The 22,257-nt window shown below is 50.2% G+C and overlaps 1 protein-coding gene across 1 annotated transcript in view; it reads right to left on the bottom strand.

The window, feature by feature from the left end:
• Window positions 1–22,257, bottom strand: part of ACAP3 (ArfGAP with coiled-coil, ankyrin repeat and PH domains 3) — a 71,432-nt gene that overhangs the window by 35,224 nt on the left and 13,951 nt on the right. The window contains exons 2-4 of the mRNA XM_066202878.1: window positions 5,323–5,380; window positions 1,928–2,047; window positions 515–568 (exon numbers count right to left, since the gene is read on the bottom strand). Of these exons, the coding sequence (XP_066058975.1) occupies window positions 515–568; window positions 1,928–2,047; window positions 5,323–5,380 (232 nt within the window). The remainder of the gene's footprint in view (window positions 1–514; window positions 569–1,927; window positions 2,048–5,322; window positions 5,381–22,257) is intronic.

The raw sequence follows: 22,257 nt of genomic DNA, 5'->3' as shown, positions 1-22,257 counted from the left end.
GAAAAAGGAGGAAAAAAAAGGGGGGGAAAGGAGAAAAAAGGGAAAAAAGGGGGGGAAAGGAGAAAAAAGGGGGGAAAAGGAGAAAAAAGGGGGGAAAAGGAGAAAAAAAGGGGGGAAGGAGAAAAAAAGGGAAAAAAAGGGGGGGAAAAGGAGGAAAAAGGGGAAAAAGGAGAGGAAAAAGGAGAGGAAAAAAAGGGGGAAAAAAGGAGAAAAAAAGGGGAAAAAAAGGGGAAAAAAAGGGGAAAAAAAGGGGAAAAAAGGGGAAAAAAGGGGAAAAAAGGGGGGAAAAAGGGGGGAAAAAGGAGAGGAAAAAAAGGGGAAAAAAGGGGAAAAAAAGGGGAAAAAAGAGGAGGAAGGGGGGAAAATCCGAAAAATAATTTTAAAAATTATAAAATAATTATAAAAATAATAATCTCCTCCTCCTCCTTCCCGAAGGGGTTGTGTCGCCCTCCCAGGACCTCTCCGTGTGACAGCCACAGGGGACACCCACCATGCCCAAACCAGGCTCCCTCACCATGTGATAATTGATCATTTCCTGCAGGCTGTCCCCGAATTTATCCAGGCACTCCTGCGAAAACAAATAAAATAATATTAATTTTTTTTTAAAAAAAGGGGGGGGGAAAAAGGTGAAGAGAACTGGCAGTGAGGAAGAGGCTGAGGAAGGCTCAGAGGAGTCACAGGGAAGGATTGGGGTTTTTTTTTGAGCCTTTTCCTGGCAGCCCAGAGCTGAGATCCACGTGTGGGCACCTCCCAAATCCCCGGTGCTCACTGACCCACATTCCAACAGCCTCAGAGCCGGGTTTCCTCAGAGCCGGGAGCTCGCTCGGACCTTCCAGCCTGGAGTTAGCAGGCAGTCTGCATCCCAAAACCACCAGATCTCCTCTGCAGTGGATCTCTGACCTTCCAGCCTGGAGTTATCAGACACTCTGCATCCCAAAACCACCAAATCTCCTCTGGAGTGGATCTCTGACCTTCCAGCCTGGAGTTATCAGACACTCTGCATCCCAAAACCACCAAATCTCCTCTGGAGTGGATCTCTGACCTTCCAGCCCGGAATTATCAGACACTCTGCATCCCCAAAACCACCAAATCTCCTCTGGAGTGGGTCTCTGAGTTATCAGACACTCTGCATCCCAAAAACACCAAATCTCCTCTGGAGTGGATCTCTGAGTTATCAGACACTCTGCATCCCCAAAACACCAAATCTCCTCTGGAGTGGATCTCTGAGTTATCAGACACTCTGCATCCCCAAAACACCAAATCTCCTCTGGAGTGGATCTCTGACCTTCCAGCCTGGAGTTAGCAGGCAGTCTGCATCCCAAAACCACCAAATCTCCTCTGGAGTGGATCTCTGACCTTCCAGCCTGGAGTTATCAGACACTCTGCATCCCAAAAACACCAGATCTCCTCTGGAGTGGATCTCTGACCTTCCAGCCTGGTGTTATCAGACATTCTGAATCCCCAAAACCACCAAATCTCCTCTGGAGTGGATCTCTGACCTTCCAGCCTGGTGTTATCAGACACTCTGCATCCCAAAACCACCAAATCTCCTCTGGAGTGGATCTCTGAGTTATCAGACATTCTGCACCCCCCAAACACCAAATCTCACCTGGAGTGGATCTCACTCCGAATTTCCAGCCCAGTGTTATCAGACATTCTCTGCACCCCCCAAACACCAAATCTCCTTTCAAGTCGCTGCTTAAGCAGCGTGAGGGGCTTGGATTTGCGCCCCATTCCCAGCAGGAGGGATCTGAGCAGCCCCCAGGAGCAGGGATCTGAGGAGCCCCAAGCCCATCCTGAGCCAGAAGGGGCATCTGAGGAATGTCCTGAAGCTCTTCCTGAGTCAGGGACAGGGATCTTCAGGACTCTGAGGAGCCCCCAGCCCTCTTTGTGCCCCCCCAGCCCTCTTTGTGCCCCCCAGACTCACGGAGATCATCTCATCCTTCTTGCACTGCTGGGACAGGTCCCGCACGCCGCTGACGAAGTGCTTGTTGGTGGTGATGTAAACCTTGCCGGCCTCGATCATGCCACTGCACAGCTTCACCAGCTGCGGGGACACGGGGACACGGGGACACAGGGACACGGGGACACGGGGACACGGGGACACGTTCAGAACTGGCTGGAACCAGGCTGGGCTTGTCCCACACCCACCCCAGAGCTGTGGGACAGGCGTCCTTCCCCTTCCCGCTGTGCTGGGAACATTCACGGGCAGGACAGGGATAAAAATCCCTGGACAGGACAGGACGGGGATCCCAACCCCAGCCCAGCACAGGGATGCAAATCTGACCCCAGAGTTTGTTCTGTACCTGCAGCCCCGAGGCTTTGGGGTCTGGTTTGGGGTTTATTCTGTTCCTGCAGCCCCGAGGCTTTGGGGTCTATTTTGGGGTTTGTTCTGTTCCTGCCGCCCCAAGGCTTTGGGGTCTGGTTTAGGGTTTGTTCTGTTCCTGCAGCCCTGAGGCTTTGGAGTCTGGTTTGGGGTTTATTCTATTCCTGCCGCCCCAAGGCTTTGGGGTCTGGTTTAGGGTTTGGGGTTTGTTCTGTTCCTGCAGCCCCGAGGCTTTGGGGTCTGGTTTGGGGTTTGTTCTGTTCCTGCCGCCCCAAGGCTTTGGGGTCTGGTTTAGGGTTTGGGGTTTGTTCTGTTCCTGCAGCCCCAAGGCTTTGGGGTCTGGTTTGGGGTTTGTTCTGTTCCTGCAGCCCCGAGGCTTTGGGGTCTGGTTTGGGGTTTGTTCTGTTCCTGCAGCCCCAAGGCTTTGGGATCCATTTTGGGGTTTGTTCTGTTCCTGCAGCCCCGAGGCTTTGGGGTCTATTTTGGAGTTTGGGGTTTATGCTGTTCCTGCAGCCCCGAGGCTTTGGGGTCTATTTTGGAGTTTGGGGTTTATGCTGTTCCTGCAGTCCCGAGGCTTTGGGGTCTGGTTTGGGGTCTGCTCTGTCTGCCCTGCAGCCCGAGCTCTGTAAACAGCCGAGAAGATCTGAGTGCAGAAATAAAAACATCCGGGGGGTCACACGTGGCCCATGTGCCCCCCCAGCCCCGGCTCACACCCTCCCCTGGCCCTACAACCCCGAGATCCCTCCAACCCCGGGGAAGGAAAGCAAACAGCTGCAGCTGCTGCCACATCTGGAGCCCAGACTGCACTCGGGGTTTGGACGGAGCCTCGGGAAAGGAATCCCAGCCTCTCCTGCAACGTGGCAGCCTCCAGAGCACCTCCGCAAACAAAGGCTGTGCCCCAGCAGCTCAGGACCCCAGTCCCCAATCCCATTCCCTGACCCCAATCCCATTCCCAAGGGATAAAATGTGGGGGAATCTTTGGCTGGGTCACTGTTTTCCCTCCAGTGAGAGAGGTGATGATAAAAGACAACAACTCACGAATCAAACACGCTCAGGAAGAGGCAGAGTGAAGCCAGGCTTTGTCAGGCCAGTCCTGGCAGCCCTTTGGGACCACCATTCCCACCTGGAAAAGGTGGGGTGGGCTCACACAGGAGAGGAGCTGGGCCACGCCAGCTTTATTGAGATTTATTAGAGCCGGGGATGATTGAGCCTGGCCCAGAATTCCCTCAGAGGAACGACCTGGAGTAGAATCCAAATGAATTTCCAGCGGTTCCCCAGCTGCAAATTCCAGCCGCACCTGCTCTGGGGCTGACAGGGACTCCTCAGCTTCCAGCTCTGGGATTGCTCCAAATCCCGTCCCAGTGGGGCACTGCGCCACGGCCTGAGCAGATTCCACCCCTTGTTCTCTGAATTCAGACCCCAAATCCTCCAAATCCCGTCCCAGTGGGGCACTGCGCCACGGCCTGAGCAGATTCCACCCCTTTCTCTCTAAATTCAGCCCCCAAATCCCTCTGCAGTCTCCCGGTCCACAGCCTGAGCAGATTTCACCCCTTTCTCTCTAAATTCCATCCCCAAATCCCTCTGCAGTCTCCCGGTCCACAGCCTGAGCAGATTTCACCCCTTTCTCTCTAAATTCCATCCCCAAATCCCTGCACAGTCTCCCGGTGCACAGCCTGAGCAGATTTCACCCCTTCTCCCCGAATTCCGCCCCCAAAGCCCAGCGCAGGCTCCCGGGGCACACGCAGCGCTCCCAGCAGCCGGGCGCTATCGGGGTTTTGTAGGACACAGCCTCGCCCAGGGCTGCTGCCTCCCGCCCCGCTCATCCCTCCCTCACACTCGGGGTTTTTCTCCCCTCCTGCCCGGGGGGATCTCACAGATTAAAGCCCAGCAGCTCTCCTGGCTCCTCTCCTCGGCTTTCTTTGCTATTTTGGCTGTCTCAGACGGGGAGGAGCGGCGCTGGAGGAGCAAATGTGCATCACCAGCTCAGACCTGAACTGAAACCCGGGTCCTAAGGATCGCCGGGGGATGCAGAAGGGCCGGACTGGTCCCCGAGGGGGACAATCCCAGTGTCACATCCCTGAGCCCGCCCGAGCACGGCCGGCAGCTGGGACCGGGCCCTTGGGTCCCTGTGAGGACACCAAACACCTCCCACCCCAAAAGGGACCCCAAAGCCTCGGGGCTGCAGGAGCAGAACAAACCCCAAACCCCAAAATAGACCCCAAAGCCTTGGGGCTGCAGGAACAGAACAAACCCTAAACCAGACCCCAAAGCCTCGGGGCTGCAGGAACAGAACAAACCCCAAACCCCAAACCAGACCCCAAAGCCTCGGGGCTGCAAGAACAGAACAAACCCCAAACCCCAAACCAGACCCCAAAGCCTCGGGACTGCAAGAACAGAACAAACCCCAAACCAGATCCCAAAGCCTCGGGGCTGCAAGAACAGAACAAACCCCAAACCCCAAACCAGACCCCAAAGCTTTGGGGCTGCAGGAACAGAACAAACCCCAAACCCCAAACCAGACCCCAAAGCCTCGGGGCGGCAGGAACAGAACAAACCCCAAACCCCAAACCAGACCCCAAAGCTTTGGGGCTGCAGGATCAGAACAAACCCCAAACCCCAAACCAGACCCCAAAGCCTCGGGGCTGCAGGAACAGAACAAACCCCAAACCAGACCCCAAAGCCTCGGGGCTGCAGGATCAGAACAAACCCCAAACCCGCTCCCGAAGCCCCAGTATCACCAAGGGGGTGCAGAGGGGACAGCCAGCACTGGAGGAAGTCCCCAAGGCCGTGTCCCCCCCCCGGGAATTGGGAACAGGACAAAAGGAGCTCGATGTTCACCAGCAGGACGTGGCTGGAGCTCCTGCCCCACCTCAGAGGAGCCCTGGGGACAACCAACCCTCCATGGAACAGCTGGAACTGGGCTCAGAGCTTTGGGGGACGCTTGCAGGGGCTCAATTCCTGAGCCGGGGCTCCAGCAGGTCCCCTCTGGCCCTCACCTTGTCCAGCTTGGCCTCGATCTCCACCACATCCGTCTCCACCTCATCGATGGTGGCCCTGCGGGGGAAAACAGCAAGGGGGAATCGTTAATTAGCAACGAGGGCTGGTTAATTGATGGCTGCTGATGGTCGGGGGAGAGGCCAGGAAGGACCAGAGGGGCTGAGGGTTGTGTGGACGGGAGGAGGGACTCGTTATTCCCATTTTCTTGTTATTCCCATTTTTTTCGTTATTCCCATTTTCTCGTTATTCCCATTTTCTCGTTATTCCCATTTTTCTCGTTATTCCCATTTTTTTTCGCTCAGGAGAAGGTTCCAGAATGAAATCCAGGCAGGAATTCATTCCCGGAGGAAGGGATGGGGATGATTCCACCATGGAGAAACTCAGGTGGGCTGAGGGGACACCCCCCCCCCCCCCGGCACATTAAATTAGTGGTGTCGTTCTGTTAATTAACAGCAGTGCTAATTGCCCCGGTGTTCCACCCATCCCCACCGGGCAGGAATTCCACCCACCCCCGTTTCCACCCGAGCCTGGAGTGCTGGATTGTGACCTTCAAACCTCTCAGACAGACCCAGAGCAGCCTCTGAGCACCAAAAGGTTCCTCCGCACCGAGGGGATTTTCCTTGGATGGGAAAAAGTCCTTTCCAGGATTTTGGGGGGGATAAATCCTCTCCAGGATTCTGGGGGAATAAATCCTCTCCAGGATCCAGGGAATTAATCCTCTGCAGGATTTCAGGGGAAGAAATCCTCTCCAGGATTCCGGGATCTGCTTCCTTTCCACATCAAAAGATTCCTTCACATACGTGGGGTTTTGCTTGGAGAGGGGAATAAATCCTCTCCAGGATTCTGGGATAAGTCCTCTCCAGGATTTTGGGGAATAAATGCTCCCCAGGATTTTGGGGAATGAATCCTCTCCCAGATTCTGGGAATAAATCCTCTCCAGAATCCAGGGAATGAATCCTCTCCAGGATTCCGGGATCTGCTTCCTTTCCACGTCAAAAGGTTCCTCCACACATGTGGGGCTTTGCTTGGAGAGGGGAATAAATCCTCTCCAGGATTCTGGGGAATAAATCCTCTCCAGAATTCAGGAATAAATCCTCTCCAGAATCCAGGGAATGAATCCTCTCCAGGATTCCGGGATCTGCTTCCTTTCCACGTCGCCGGGCAGATGTGACAGCCAGGAGCTGTCGGGGCCCAGCTGCAAAGGTCACCGAGCCTCCCTCTCCCGAGGAGAACACGAACACGACATCAGGCACTGGCAGGAGGCATTCCCAGCCTCAGGAATGTGCTTCTGGAATGGGATTTTTTTTTTTTTTTTTTTGGGAAATCAGCGTCCAGCAGAGAGCCGTGCAAACCTGAGCACTGGGATGTTGGTTTGTTTTAGCCTGGGATCGTGGTCAGAGCTCCCACCAATCCTCCCTGCGCTGAGGATTTGAAATTCAAATTTTATTCAGGGCGTTCCTTAGGTTTGTGGGATCGGGATTTTAAAGGTCGGCTCCTGAAATTTTGAAAAAGAAACCCGAAAAACCCCAAACCCTGAGGGTGTGCCAGCTGCAGGGATGGGATTTGGAGGGTCGGGAGCTGCTCCTGCTCCCAGGAATAGGACAGGACACCCCCAATCCAAAGGGAACAGGAGAATTCCTGCAGGATCTGTGCTGATTCTGACGCTGCAGGAATATTCTCCAGTGGGGGGGGAAAAAAAAAATCGCTGGGTTGTCCCTTCTCTTCCCTCCAGAATCCCTAAACCCCCTCAAATTCCCTGGAAAATCAAATCCGGGCTGCAGCCCAATGCCCAGGGCTGTGACCGCCATCGACCCGCCACCACCAGCCCTTTGGAAAACACGGCCAAGAATGAAAATAAAAAATAAAAATAAGAAAAATAAAAATAAAAGGAGCTTTTCCATAGAAATAATTCAGGAGCTGCCTCCCACACGGCTGCCCCACGCAAAGGGCTGTGCCCGGGGGCAAAGCTTTTGGAGAGAAAAGGAATCATTTCAAAGGATCTTTTCAGGTTTGGTTTTTTTTTTGCCTTTTCCCCCCCTCTCCTCTCGCAGCTATTTTTGTTTCCGCGGGTTTGGGGCTCGTGTGCCTTCACGCTCCCGCTGCCAGATTCGATTTTTTCCGCTCGGTTTCTCTCGAGCTGCCGATAGCCGGACACACACAAATATAAAACCGGCTGGGGAAGAGGGGAAAGCTGGTTTTCCTGGGGATGCTTTTCCTTCAGGGAAATGTTGTTTTTTTACCTCGTGCTGTCAGCACCTGAGTGAGGAATTCCTAAAAAAATAAAATATCCCAGGAGGAATTCAGAATGGAATAAACCCCACTGGGCGAGCAGAGCTTTGAGACCTCGTTCTATTAATATCTGAATGAGAAATTCCTAAAAAAAAAACCCCCCGATTCCATCAGGAATTCAGAGGGGAATAAACCCCTCTGGGTGAGCAAAAATTTGGGACTTCATTCTATTAATACCTGAATGAGGAATTCCTAAAAAATAATCCGATTTCATCCGGATTTGAGAGAGGAATAAACCCCACTGGGCGAGCGGGGCTTTGGGACCTCATTCTGTCAACACCTGAGTGAGGAATCCCTAAAAAATCTCCTTTCTGCAGGAATTCAGAGGGGAATAAACCCCACTGGGCGAGCAGAGCTTTGGGACCTTGTGAGGTCAACACCTGAATGAGGAATTCCTAAAAAAAAACACCCCATCCCAGCAGGAATTCAGAGGGGAATAAACCCCTCCGGCTGAGCAAAACTTTGGAACCTCGTGCCGTCAACACCTGAGTGAGGAATCCCTAAAAAAATCCCCGTCCCTGCAGAGGGTTTAAAATGTCCTTTTCCTGCTCGCTGCTGCAATCCCAGAGCCCTCCGCTTTTCCCTCGAAGAATTCCAATCTCACCGCTCGCCGGCGGGAGGCTCTGGCAGCTCCATCCCCAAATTTAAATCCTCCCACCGCTCCCCCAGCCTGTCAGAGATGAAAGGCAAGAGTTACACAAGCACCGGGAGGACCCGGGATGACTCCTGGGGGAGGAGGAAATGCCACCTCAGCCCTGCTCCGGTCGTCCCACGGGAATCTTTGATGCTGTCAACACCTCAGTGAGGAATTCCGGGAGGGAAAAAAAAAATTAAAATCCCCATTCCAGCAGGAATTCAGAGGGGAATAAACCCCACTGGGCGAGCAGAGCTTTGGAACCTCGTTCTGTTAACACCTGAGTGAGGAATTCCTAAAAATCTCCTTTCTGCAGGAATTCAGAGGGAAATAAATCCCTCTGGGTGAGCAGAGCTTTGGAACCTCGTTCTGTCAACACCTGAGTGAGGAATTCCTAAAAATCTCCTTTCTGCAGGAATTCAGAGGGGAATAAATCCCTCTGGGTGAGCAGAGCTTTGGGACCTCGTTCTGTTAACACCTGAGTGAGGAATTCCTAAAAATCTCCTTTCTGCAGGAATTCAGAGGGGAATAAACCCCTCTGGGTGAGCAGAGCTTTGGGACCTCGTTCTGTTAACACCTGAGTGAGGAATTCCTAAAAATCTCCTTTCTGCAGGAATTCAGAGGGGAATAAACCCCTCTGGGTGAGCAGAGCTTTGGTGCCTCATTCTGTCAACACCTGAGTGAAGAAATTCCTAAAGATTTCCTTTCTGCGGGAATTCAGAGGGGAATAAACCCCTCTGGGTGAGCAAAACCGTCGACACCTGAGCGAGGAATTCCTAAATAAAAACCAAAGCCCCATTCCAGCAGGAATGGGAATGCCCATCTTCTCCCCATCCCACCCCACAAAGCCCACAGCCTTTCTGCCCCCAGGAGCGTCCGGGGGACGCTCAGCACAGCCTGTCCCAGCTGCGGGCATCCAACCCCGCCAACAATCGAATCTTTTTCACCCCAAAAATAAAAGAAAGAATGAACTCCCGGCGGCTGGGCAGCCCCGGAGCAGCTGGAGCTGAGCGCTGGCTGCGTGCCCGGCACATTTCCTGATGTTCTGCTCTTCCTGCTGAAGCTCTGCCAGGACCTTTTTCCGGCAGGAGGGGAGGGAAAACAATCCCTGGCCTCGCCCCAAGCCCTTCCCACCGAAGGGATGAGCGGCGCTTTTGTGAATTTTCCTGAATCAATTTTGGGTAAGAAAAAGAAAAGGGAAAAGAAAAAGAAAAAGAAAAAGGAAAAGAAAAAGAAAAAGAAAAAGAAAAAGAAAAAGAAAAAGAAAAAGAAAAAGAAAAAGAAAAAGAAAAAGAAAAAGAAAAAGAAAAAGAGGGAGGTTTGGTTTTCTTCAGGAATTCCTCACTCAGGTGTTAACAGAACGAGGTCCCAAAGCTCTGCTCGCCCAGTGGGGTTTATTCCCCTCTGAATTCCTGCTGGAATATATTTTTTTTAGGAATTCCTCGCTCAGGTGTTGCCAGCACGAGGCACCAAAGCTCTGCTCTGAGTGTGACGCTCCCGATTTATGATCCACCCAAAAGCAGGGAGAGATTTGGATGCCTCGTGCTGTCAACACCTGAGAGAGGAATTCCCAAAAATTTCCCTTCTGGAGGAATTCCAAGGCGAATTAACCCCAGTGGGTGAGCAGAGCTTTGGGACCTCGTGCTGTCACCACCTGAGTGAATAATTCCAAAAAAACCCCACCCCATTCCAGCAGGAATTCAGAGGGGAATAAACTCCACTGGGTGAGCAGAGCTTTGGTGTCTCATTCTGTTAACACCTGAGTGAAGAATTCCTAAAAATCCCCATTCCAGCCGGAATTCCGAGGGGAATAAACTCCACTGAGTGAGCAAAACTTTGCTACCTCGTTCTTTCAACACCTGAGTGAAGAATTCCTAAAAATCCCCATTCCAGCCGGAATTCCGAGGGAATAAACCCCACTGAGTGAGCAAAACTTTGCTACTTCGTTCTTTCAACACCTGAGTGAGGAATTCCTAAAAAAAATCCCCATTCCAGCCGGAATTCCGAGGGGAATAAACTCCACTGAGTGAGCAAAACTTTGCTACCTCGTTCTTTCAACACCTGAGTGAGGAATTCCTAAAAAAAATCCCCATTCCAGCCGGAATTCCGAGGGGAATAACCCCCTCCCAGGAAGCGCTGTGAGCTCCAGGGAAATCACAAATCCCTGCCTTGCGGTGACAGTTTCCCCCCCGGGAACACCTTGGCAGGGCCAGGGAAAGGCCGAGTGAGCCTGATGAGGTTGGAAAGGAACCTCTGGAACGCTCAGATCCCAGAAAAAAAAAAAAAACCCAACTCTGTTATTTATTCCGCGGGCCTGGAGCGGCTGCAGCTCGGCTGAAGGCAGCTCAGGCTGCCGCAGGCTGTGGATGCTCAGGGTTAATTCCAGGGGACAGAGAGACAGGAATTCCACGGGGGTTTCCAGAGACAGGAATTCCACGGGGGTTTCCAGAGACAGGAATTCCACGGGGGTTTCCGGAGACAGGAATTCCACGGGGGTTTCCAGAGACAGGAATTCCACGGGGCTTTGCGGAGGTCAGGAGAGGAGGTGGGAATTCCTGGATCCTCTTCCTGGTGAGCGGGAGCTTCACCGGCAGCTCTGTGCCCCATTAGTGCTGTTCATGACCGAGAATAATTAATTTTTCCTCCTCTGTCGGGAGGGTTTCACGAGCAGCAGCGGCAAAATGCTCCGAGGTGGGAGCTGTGGGGGTGCCAATACTATTACTATTATTATTATTATTATTATTATTATTATTATTGCTATTTTTATTGCTATTTTTATAGCTATTATTGCTATTTTTATTGCTAATTTTGTTGCTATTGTTGCTGGTTTTATTGATATCATCATCATCATCATCATCATCATCATCATCATCATCATTATTATTATATTGTTATTGTTGTTGCTATTTTTACAGTTGTTGTTGCTATTTTATCGCAATTATTGCTGTTTCGTTGCTATTTTTATTGCCATTATTGCTATTTTTATAGCTATTTTTATTGCTATTGTTGCTATTTTTACTGATATGATTTTTATTATTATTATATTGCCTTTATTGTTATTATTATATTGTTTTTGTTGTTATTGCTGTTTTATTGCTAATATTGCTATTTTTATTGCTATTGTCGTTGTTGTTGTTGTTGTTGTTGTTATTATTATTATTATTATTATTATTATTATTATTATTATTATTATTATTATTATTATTATTATTATTATTTCTGGCCGATTTCTGCTTGGAACCGAGCGAAAGCCAACGCCCGCCCGGGCGAGACGAGCCCCGGCCGCAATCCAAAGGGACTTTTGGCACAAACCCAAAGCGTTCCCCGTTTCCAGCTCCCAGCACCAGCAGCCGCCTGACGAGGGCACTGGCAGCTGCCAACCGCCTTCCGGCAGAAATTCCAATTCCAAGCGCTCCGTTAAGGACCAGGGGATGAATTTTGGGGGGGTTTTCAAGCTCCACCTCCGTGTCTTGGTCTCCTGCCAGGCGCTGCTCGGGGAGGTGAAAGCAGGTGAAAGCCACTCCGGGGATTTTTAGGTCGCTCTTGAGGTTTTTTTGGGTCGTTTTGAATCATTTATGGGCCTTCCTCAACATTGATCTGAGAGCTCGGGAGCCCTCTGGCATCCACAATTCCTTTTCCATTCCCATTTTCCCATTTTCCCATTTTCCCCATTTATTTCCCTTTCCCATTCATTTTCCCTTTCCCGTTTCCCCTTTCCCCTTTTCCTTTCCCATTTCCCCTTTCCCCTTTTCCTTTCCCATTTTCCTTTCCCATTTCCCCTTTCCCCTTTTCCTTTCCTTTCCCATTTTCCTTTCCCATTTCCCCTTTCCCCTTTTCCTTTCCCATTTTCCTTTCCCGTTTCCCCTTTCCCCTTTTCCTTTCCCATTTCCCCTTTCCCCTTTTCCTTTCCCATCTATCTTCCTCTCCCATTTTCCATTTTTTCCCCTTCCCATCCCCGCCCCTGGGAGTGTTCCCATGACAACGGCTCCATGGTGACGATATCCATGGCAACCCCATCCTGCCGCGGCCCTGCTGAATTCCATGGATTTTTTTTAAGATTTTTTTTTCCTCCCGGGATTTCTCAGAGCGCAGCCACAGGTGTGCCAGGGTGAGGAGCAGGAAATTCGGGATATATTTTTAAATATTTTGGATTTATCCCTTTTTTTTTCCGCCTGGGAAGGGGGGGAATTCCCGCATTCCTCCTTTTGCAGAGGGGAAAAAAAAAAAAAAATCAACATTTATCCGGTTCTTTGGGATGGAGATCAGCGCCCAGCCCGGGATAAACTCCCGGGAATGCCAAATCCCGAGGGTGGGGACTCCCGTGTCCCCACCGAGGACTCCCCTGGATGTCACCCGTGCCGGGCTCCGGGTGAAAGGCAGCGCTGAAATTGGCCCGAAATTGGCCCGAAAGTGGCCCGGGATTTATTCCGGGGCTGCAGATGGACGGCAGCGCTCCGAAACTGGCCCGAAACTGGCCCAAAATTGGCCCGAAATTGGCCCAAAACTGGCCCAAAATTGGCCCGAAATTGGCCTAAAATTGGCCCGAAATTGGCCCGAAATTGGCCCAAAACTGGCCCGAAATTGGCCCAGAATTGGCCTGAAACTGGCCCGAAACTGGCCCAGAATTGGCCCGAAATTGGCCCGAAATTGGCCCGAAACTGGCCTGAAATTGGCCCGAAATTGGCCCGAAACTGGCCCGAAATTGGCCCAGAATTGGCCCGAAACTGGTCTGAAATTGGCCCAGAATTGGCCCGAAACTGGCCCGAAATTGGCCCGAAACTGGCCCGAAATTGGCCCGAAACTGGCCCAGAATTGGCCCAGAATTGGCCCGAAATTGGCCCGAAACTGGCCCGAAACTGGCCTGAAATTGGCCCGGGGCTCCGGACGAAAGGCAAAGATCTGAAACTGTCCCGGGATTAATCCCCGGGGCTCCGGGTGGAAATCAGCGCTCAGAAACTGGCCCCAAACCGGCCCGAAGTTGGCCCGGGACTGGCCCGAGATCGAGGCGGGATTAATTGCCGCGGCGGCCGTGCTGCCAAGGCGCGGCTCCGAGCCCAGACTAAGGCTGACCCAGATTCGGAGCAGCGCTGCCGGAAACTGCGGCGAGCGATGCTCCGAGCCAGCGCCCGGCCCTGCCCCTCCTTGCTCTTCTTCTTCCTCTTTTAGGTTTGTTTTCTCTTTTCTTTTATTGTTTCTCTTCCCTGCCTCGCCATATTTCTCTTTTTTTTCCCCGTTTCCTGTTGCCTCTCACCTTTTCTCTTATTTTTCCTCTTTTCTCTTATTTTTTCCCTTTTCCTTCTGCCTCTCATTTTTCCTCTTTCCTCTTATTTTTCCCTCTTTTCTCTTATTTTTTCCCTTTTCCTTCTGCCTCTCATTTTTCCTCTTTTCTCTTATTTTCCCTCTTTTCTCCTATTTTTTTTTTCGCTTTTCCTGCTGCCTCTCCATTTCCCCCTTGTTTGTTTTTTTTTTTTTTCTCTTTTCCTGCTGTCCGTCAGTTTTGGGTTTTTTCTCGTATTTTTTCCTCTCTCCCTGAATTCAGAGCCAGAAGGGCAGGACAGCTGCAGACCCAGGGCCAGGAGTGGCTGAGGAATTCCAGAACTGGGAAATGTCTGGAAAACGACCTGGGGAAATCCAGCTCTTTATCAAATCTCACCCTACAGGTGACAAATCCAAACCCTGCACGCCCGGACACTGATCTACATCCGAATTAGAGGACATCAGTGGCGATTAAATAGGATTTTAATTCAAAACCGAATCGGCTGGATGCGAAGCAGGGACAGCCCCTGCACCTCGCCGGTAACAGTGAGCTAAAAACTCTGTGACCTGCTGGAATTCCACAAAAAAAAAAATCGTTTTGGGATTAAAAAAAAAAAAAACAAACAACAAAAAACAAACAAACAAACAAAAAAAACCCCACTGGCAGAAAAAAAGAAACTTCTGAGAAAACCCAAGCAGAAAACGAGGACTGTGTTTAGTCTGGGATGTTGTTGCCGGGGAGGACTCTTTGTTTTATCCCAAAATATTCACGCGGAGCACACGGAGCTTGGCAGGGAGAATATTTGGGAATAAATATCCGGAGCCTGCGTGCCTGGAGCTCCCCGCTGGAATGCAGAGGGATGTCGGGCAGCCACGGGAGCGGTCAGAGCACAGAACCGGGGGGGGCTGCAAGGCAGGAAGGGGCTGGGGAAAGATGTCGGGTGAGTTGGCGAAGAGAAGAGGGAGGAGGTAAGAGAAAAGTGGTTTTGCTGCCTCTCCGGGGCGGAGTTCCGCCTCATCGCTGCTTTATTCCAGCCGGGATTGCAGCCCTCAGCTCCCGCTCTGCCCTGCCCGGTGGCGCAGGGACAGGGACAGTGCCCTGCCCTATGGGACAGGGACAGGGACAGTGCCCTCCCCTGTGGGACAGGGACAGGGACAGTGCCCTTCCCTGTGGGACAGGGACAGTGACAGTCCCCTCCCCTGTGGCACAGGGACAGGGACAGTGCCCTCCCCTGTGGGACAGGGACAGGGACAGTGCCCTCCCCTGTGGGACAGGGACAGTGACAGTCCCCTCCCCTGTGGCACAGGGACAGGGACAGTGCCCTCCCCTGTGGGACAGGGACAGGGACAGTGCCCTCCCCTGTGGGACAGGGACAGTGACAGTCCCCTCCCCTGTGGCACAGGGACAGGGACAGTCCCCTCCCCCGTGGCACAGGGACAGGGACAGTCCCCTCCCCTGTGGCACAGTGACAGTCCCCTCCCCCGTGGCACAGGGACAGTGCCCTGCCCTGTGGGACAGTGACAGTGACAGTGCCCTCCCCCGTGGGACAGTGACAGTGCCCTCCCCTGTGGGACAGTGACAGTGCCCTCCCCTGTGGCACAGTGACAGTGACAGTCCCCTCCCCTGTGGCACAGGGACAGTCCCCTCCCCCGTGGCACAGGGACAGTGACAGTGCCCTCCCCTGTGGGACAGGGACAGTGACAGTGCCCTCCCCTGTGGCACAGGGACAGTCCCCTCCCCTGTGGCACAGGGACAGTGCCCTCCCCTGTGGCACAGTGACAGTGACAGTGCCCTCCCCCGTGGGACAGTGACAGTCCCCTCCCCTGTGGCACAGGGACAGTCCCCTCCCCTGTGGCACAGGGACAGTCCCTTCCCCCGTGGGACAGTGACAGTCCCCTCCCCTGTGGCACAGTGACAGTCCCTTCCCCCGTGGCACAGGGACAGTGCCCTCCCCTGTGGGACAGTGACAGTCCCTCCCCTGTGGCACAGGGACAGTGCCCTCCCCCGTGGCACAGTGACAGTCCCTTCCCCCGTGGCACAGGGACAGTGCCCTCCCCCGTGGCACAGGGACAGTGCCCTCCCCCGTGGCACAGTGACAGTCCCTTCCCCCGTGGCACAGGGACAGTGCCCTCCCCCGTGGCACAGTGACAGTCCCCTCCCCGGTGGCACAGGGACAGTGACAGTGCCCTCCCCCGTGGCACCGGAGCTGCGCTGAGAGCCGCGCTCTGGGGCTGTGCCCCCCTGGCTGCAGCGCCGGCACTCTGCTGCCCCCTGAGATTCCCTGACCTCTGCCAAGGCGGGGCCTTCTCATGCTGCCCTTGGCCTTCCCATGGTCCATTCCCCATGGTCCATTTCCCATTTCCTATTGTCCATTCTTCATTTCCTATTTTCCATTTCCCACTGTCCATTCTCCATTTCCCATTTCCCAATGTCCATTCTCCATTTCCCATTTCCCATTATCCCATTTGCCATCGTCCCATTTCCCATTCCCCATTTCCCATCTTCCATTGTCCATCGTCCATATCCCATTTCCCATCTCCCATTTCCCATTCCCCATCTCCCATTCCCCATTCCTTTTTCCCATTCCCATTCCCATCCCCATTCCCATTCCCATTCCCATTCCCCATTCCCCATTCCCTTTTCCCATTCCCCATTCCCTTTTCCCATTCCCCATTCCCATTCCCCAACTCCCATTCCCCATTGCTGCCAATTAAACACAAGTTAATCCAACCCAGGATTTGGGTTGTTCTGACACTCCTGGCAGAAGTTTGCAGATTTTCTTTGGTGTGAAGGGAGGAGAGTGAGGCTGGTGGGGGTGGAAATGAATGTCCGGGAAAAAAACCAAACCCAAAAAACCCACACCAAAAAAATTCCCAACCCCAAATCCAGCCCAGCCCCGAGTTTGCTTTGCGGTTTCCTGGTGAATCAGAGGAGAGAAAGGGAGTGGGAAGAGGGAAGAAAAGGCGTTTGCAGAGCCCGGGCCAAAGGCAGCCCCCTCTCCTCCCTCATCCAAGATTTTTATTTCTTCTGGCAGCAAGGAGGAAGGAAACCTCTGCAGACACTGTCCAGCCGCAAGGGCAGGGCAGGCAGAAATACAAACGTGTGTGTGCTCTGAGAAAGGAGAACTGGGGGGGAAAAACTGGCGTTGCTTGGGGAAATGCCGCTTAATTCCATTGATCCTAAACTTCACAAACCCTCTGGACACCTCGGTGTGGGCACAGGCTGAGATGAGCCAAAGTCATTCGGTGGTTTTAGGTGTAGGCCGGGCTTAGGTAAGCCAAAACCCAGAGTTATTTCATGATTTTAGGTGTGAGGTCTCGCTTAGATAAGCCAAAACTTGAAGTTATTCGGTGTTTTTAGGTGTAGGCCAGGCTTAGATAAGCCAAACCCCAAAGTTATTTCATGATTTAAAAAACCCTTTTGGCAGGAGAGGGTTAAGCCCGCCCCAAGCGTCACCTGGCAGAGGTCACTAATAATAATAATAATAATAATAATAATAATAATAATAATAATAAAAAAGTAATAGATATAATGATAATGATAATTATATTAATATTATTATCAATGTTATCAATATTATCAATGCTCCTGGAGCCCATTTGAGGTCAACCCATTGACCCCTTCGATGACCCTGCGGGGTCAGTGCCAGGGCATCCCAAAAAGGATTTTTTTGGCATTTCTGGGAGGAGATGCTGGTCCAGCGCAGAGTCCCTTCATCCTCAGCGGGATCATCCCACAAAACCTCCTGGCAGATCCCTGGGCCAGAAGTGCCCCGTCAGCCCCCGGGACGTGCTTTGCTCAGAGGTGACTCTGGTGAGAAGAGCTGAGCTCTGCTCTGGCCCAGATAAATCTATTTATAGCCAGGGTTCTGCTAATTCCACCCAGAGCTGCGCTGCTGGCACCGCTGCAGGGATAATAAATCCTGTTACCTGTCCTCTCAGCCGCCCTGACCACGCGAAATTCTCCTTCTGCTTCCCTTCCCGGACCACCTCCACTCCCTGCTCATTCCCTCCCCTCTGGAAATTGCCGCTTCGGCCCCCAAAAATTCACACTCCTCACCCCGAAATTCACAGCGTGCGCAGGAGAAACCCAGGTTGAAACAGGTTGGGAAATAATAATTTTAAAGCCGCTCGTATTTAGGTCACGGGGGACAAAAAAAAAAATAAATTAAAGAATTACATGAGGTTGGTGTTAGGTTTTGTGAAGAATAATTCATTTACTGCCCCTCACCCCAAAAATTTGCACTGGAGAAACCCAGGCAAAAACAGGTTGGGAAATAGATAATTTTAAAGCCACTCTATTTATGTAATGAAAAAAAAAATACAATTAAAATGGAATTGTTTTATCACCTGAGGTTGGTTTTGTGAAGAATAATTCATTTACTGCCCCTCACCCCAAAAATTTGCACTGGAGAAACCCAGGCAAAGCCAGGTTGGAAATAACACTTTTAAAGCCACTCCATTTAGGTCATGAAAAATACAATCAAAATGGAATTGTTTTATCACCTGAGGTTGGTTCTGTAAAGAATAATTCATTTACTGCCCCTCTGGCGAGCCAAGGAGCGTGGAGGGGATTTAGCTCATCATTAAAATGTCCCTGTCCTTGGGATTTTGGGTTTTTTCCCTCCTCCCACCAATTGCCTAATGGAGGAACGGCAATAACGAGCTGCTGCCAGCGGTCGGGCTCTCCTGGTTTTGCTCCAGGATAATGGAATAAGCTGGATTTCTAATCTTGACTCAAATCTCCCCACAGATGGCTGCGGGCTCCGGGCAGATGTGGGAGGATGTGCCAGCGTGATCCCGGGAGCAGCAGAGAGTTTCCTGCAGGGAAATCCCAGGTGGAACAGCAGGAACCGGGATGTGGGACACCGAAATCATCTCTGGATTGCTCAGAAGGTGAATTTCTCCTCAAATCCCTCAGCTCCAGCTCCTCTCCCACAGAGCCCCAAGGAGCCACCAGCCCCAAATCCTCTCTCCTTATGATGCCCAACCCTGATTTTCACTCCACAGACCATTCCTGGTGTTTGGAATTCTGGTTTTTTCCCATTTTTCACAGAGCTTTAAGCCGGAACAAGACCCCTAAACCAACTTCCACCGTGTTTTCTCTGAGGTGCAGAGGTGGGAGGCTGTGACCCCGGGAGCGGCAGGGAGTTTCCTGCAGGGAAATCCCAGGTGGAACAGCAGAAACTGGGATCTGGGACATCAAAATCATCTTTCTCTTCCTTATTTTACTCTCTTCTAGTTTGATTTCTTCTAAGGCCTGATGAAAAATCTCTTTTTTCTTTCATGGATCGCTCAAAAATTTGAATTTCTGATCAAATCCCTCAGCTCCAGCTCCTCTCCCACAGAGCCCCAAGGAGCCACCAGCCCCAAATCCTCTCTCCTTAAGATGCCCAAACCTGATTTTCACTCCACAGACCATTCCTGGTGTTTGGAATTCTGTTTTTTTTCCATTTTTCACAGGGCTTTAAGCAGGTACACAACCCCTAAATTACCTTTTCTCCGAGGTAAAATAGAATTCTGCGCCCCCAAATCCTCTCTCTTTACGATCCCCAAACCTGATTTTCACTCCACAGACCATTCCTGGTGTTTGGAATTCTGTTTTTCCCCATTTTCCGCAGACCTTTTGGCAGTCAAGTCACACAACCCCTAAATCAACTTTTAAAGAGATTTCGGTGCCCCCAAATCCCCTCTCCCTTTACAACGCTCAATCCACAGACCATTCCTGGTGTTTGGAATTCTGGTTTTCCCCCATTTTTCACAGGGCTTTAAGCAGGTACACAAGCCCTAAATTACCTTTTCTCCGAGGTAAAATAGAATTCTGCGCCCCCAAATCCTCTCTCTTTACGATCCCCAAACCCGATTTTCACTCCACAGACCATTCCTGGTGTTTGGAATTCTGTTTTTCCCCATTTTCTGCAGACCTTTTGGCAGTCAAGTCACACAACCCCTAAATCAACTTTTAAAGAGATTTCTGTGCCCCCCAAATCCCCTCTCCCTTTACAAAGCTCACTCCACAGACCATTCCTGGTGTTTGGAATTCTGTTTTTTTCCCATTTTTCACAGGGCTTTAAGCAGGTACACAAGCCCTAAATTACCTTTTCTCCGAGGTAAAATAGAATTCTGCGCCCTCAAATCCTCTCTCTTTAAGAAGCCCAAACCCGATTTTCACTCCACAGACCTTTCCTGGTGTTTGGAATTCTGGTTTTCCCCATTTTCCGCAGACCTTTTAGCAGTCACACAACCCCTAAATCAACTTTTAAAGAGATTTCGGTGCCCCCAAATCCCCTCTCCCTTTACAAAGCTCACTCCACAGACCATTCCTGGTGTTCGGAATTCTGGTTTCCCCCCATTTTTCGCAGAGTTTTAAGCGGCTACACACCCTCTAAATTAACCTTTTCCGAGATTTCTGTGCCCAGACTCATCCCAGGCTTTGGCAGCAGAGCCCAGAACGTTCCTGCGCATCGCCGCGAAGCCCCGGTCCCCGTCTGCAACAGGTGAGATGTCGTTTTACACTCTCCCGCCCTTCCCTGAGACGCTGGAGGTGGATGTTTAGACAAGGTTTTGAAGCAGGATGAGTAAGATTGCAGAGTTTGGTTGCCTGGTGTGCTCAGTTGACTTTTTTTCACATTAATATTTAGCAAAAAAAACACCAAAAAAAAAAAAATCAAAAAAAACCAACAACCTGGCAGTTTTCAGGAGGAATGAGATGGGTTTGTTGGTTTTCGGTTTTTTTCCCCTGCACACAAAATTCCCAGTGCTTCCTCTCCTTTCTGCTCAGATTTTTAAGAATTAATTGGAATTGAACCAAATATTTGGGTTTATTGAGTAGTTTGGGGTGCTTTTGGTTTTTTTTTTTCCTCTCCATGATAGCCAGCTCAAGTTCCCGCAGCATGGAGGAGCCACTTGGGGAAGGTCACAGGGATTAAATGACCTCCAGAAGTCTTTTTTTTTTGTTTTTAAATTAATATTTAGCAAAAAAAAAAAAAAAAAAAAAACACAACCCAACCTGGCAGTTTTCAGGAGGAATGATATGGGTTTTTTGGTGTTTTTTTTTCTGCACACAAAAATTCCCAGTGCTTCCTCTCGTTCAGATTTTTAAAAATTTGGAATTGGAATCGAATATTTGAGTTTACTGAGTGGTTTTTTGGTTTTTTTCTCCAAGTTGCCGCAGCATGGAGGAGCCACTTGGGGAAGGTCACAGGGATTAAATGACCTCCAGAAGTCTTTTTTTTGTTTTTAAATTAATATTTAGCAAAAAAACAAAACCAAAACCAAACAAAACAAACCACTCCAACCTGGCAGTTTTCAGGAGGAATGATCCGGGGTTGTTTTGTTTTCTTTTTTTTTTTCTGCACACAAAAATTCCCAGTGCTTCCTCTCGTTCAGATTTTTAAAAATTTGGAATCGAATATTTGAGTTTACTGAGTGGGGTTTTTTTTTGTTTTTGTGGGTTTTTTTCCTCCAAGTTCCTGCAGCATGGAGGAGCCACTTGGGGAAGGTCACAGGGATTAAATGACCTCCAGAAGTCTTTTTTTTTTGTTTTTAAATTAATATTTAGCAAAAAAAAAAAACCACAACCCAACCTGGCAGTTTTCAGGAGGAATGATATGGGTTTTTTGGTGGGTTTTTTTCTGCACACAAAAAATTCCCAGTGCTTCCTCTCGTTCAGATTTTTAAAAATTTGGAATTGGAATCGAATATTTGAGTTTAATGAGTGGTTTTTTGGTTTTTTTCTCCAAGTTCCTGCAGCATGGAGGAGCCACTTGGGGAAGGTCACAGGGATTAAATGACCTCCAGAAGTCTTTTTTTTTGTTTTTAAATCAATATTTAGCAAAAAAAAAAAAAACCAAAACCAAACAAAACAAACCACCCCAACCTGGCAGTTTTCAGGAGGAATGATCCGGGGTTGTTTTGTTTTGTTTTGTTTTTTTCTGCACACAAAAATTCCCAGTGCTTCCTCTCGTTCAGATTTTTAAAAATTTGGAATTGGAATCGAATATTTGAGTTTACTGAGTGGGGTTTTTTTTTTGTTTTTGTGGGTTTTTTTCCTCCAAGTTCCTGCAGCATGGAGGAGCCACTTGGGGAAGGTCACAGGGATTAAATGACCTCCAGAAGTCTTTTTTTTTTGTTTTTAAATCAATATTTAGCAAAAAAAAAAAAAAAAAAACACAACCCAACCTGGCAGTTTTCAGGAGGAATGATATGGTTTTTTTGGTGGGTTTTTTTCTGCACACAAAAATTCCCAGTGCTTCCTCTCGTTCAGATTTTTAAAAATTTGGAATTGAATATTTGAGTTTACTGAGTGGGGTTTTTTTTTGTTTTTGTGGTTTTTTTCCTCCAAGTTCCCGCAGCATGGAGGAGCCACTTGGGGAAGGTCACAGGGATTAAATGACCTCCAGAGGTCTCTCCCAACCTCAATTACTCCAGGATTTAATGGCTTAAAGATGAAAATCCTTCCTCAGCCCTCCTAATGCACTCCTTATGTCATGGATCTGATGATAACGACGGGTTTTTTTTTCCTTCCCCAGATTCTCTTTTTTTCTTCCCCAGGCCCAGGGTGTAAAACAGAGAAAGGGCAAAAAGCTGCACTGAAGGAATTTCAATTTTCACCAGCCCCAGAGGGGGAAAATCCCGATAAAACTTGCAGCAAATTTGTTTCCTAATTGTGGCCCCTCCTGGCGAGGAGGAGATTTTGGCAGGAAATTTTCAGCAGGAAATTTTCAGCAGGAGATTTTGAGCAGGAGAATTTCAG

Source organism: Chamaea fasciata, unplaced genomic scaffold (genome assembly GCF_029207755.1).
Source record: "Chamaea fasciata isolate MVZ Bird 193981 ecotype frontalis unplaced genomic scaffold, bChaFas1.0.hap1 SCAF_23, whole genome shotgun sequence".
Lineage (NCBI taxonomy): Eukaryota > Metazoa > Chordata > Aves > Passeriformes > Sylviidae > Chamaea > Chamaea fasciata.
Note: the sequence above shows the minus strand (reverse complement) of the source record. Positions and strands in the feature narration are given on the sequence as shown.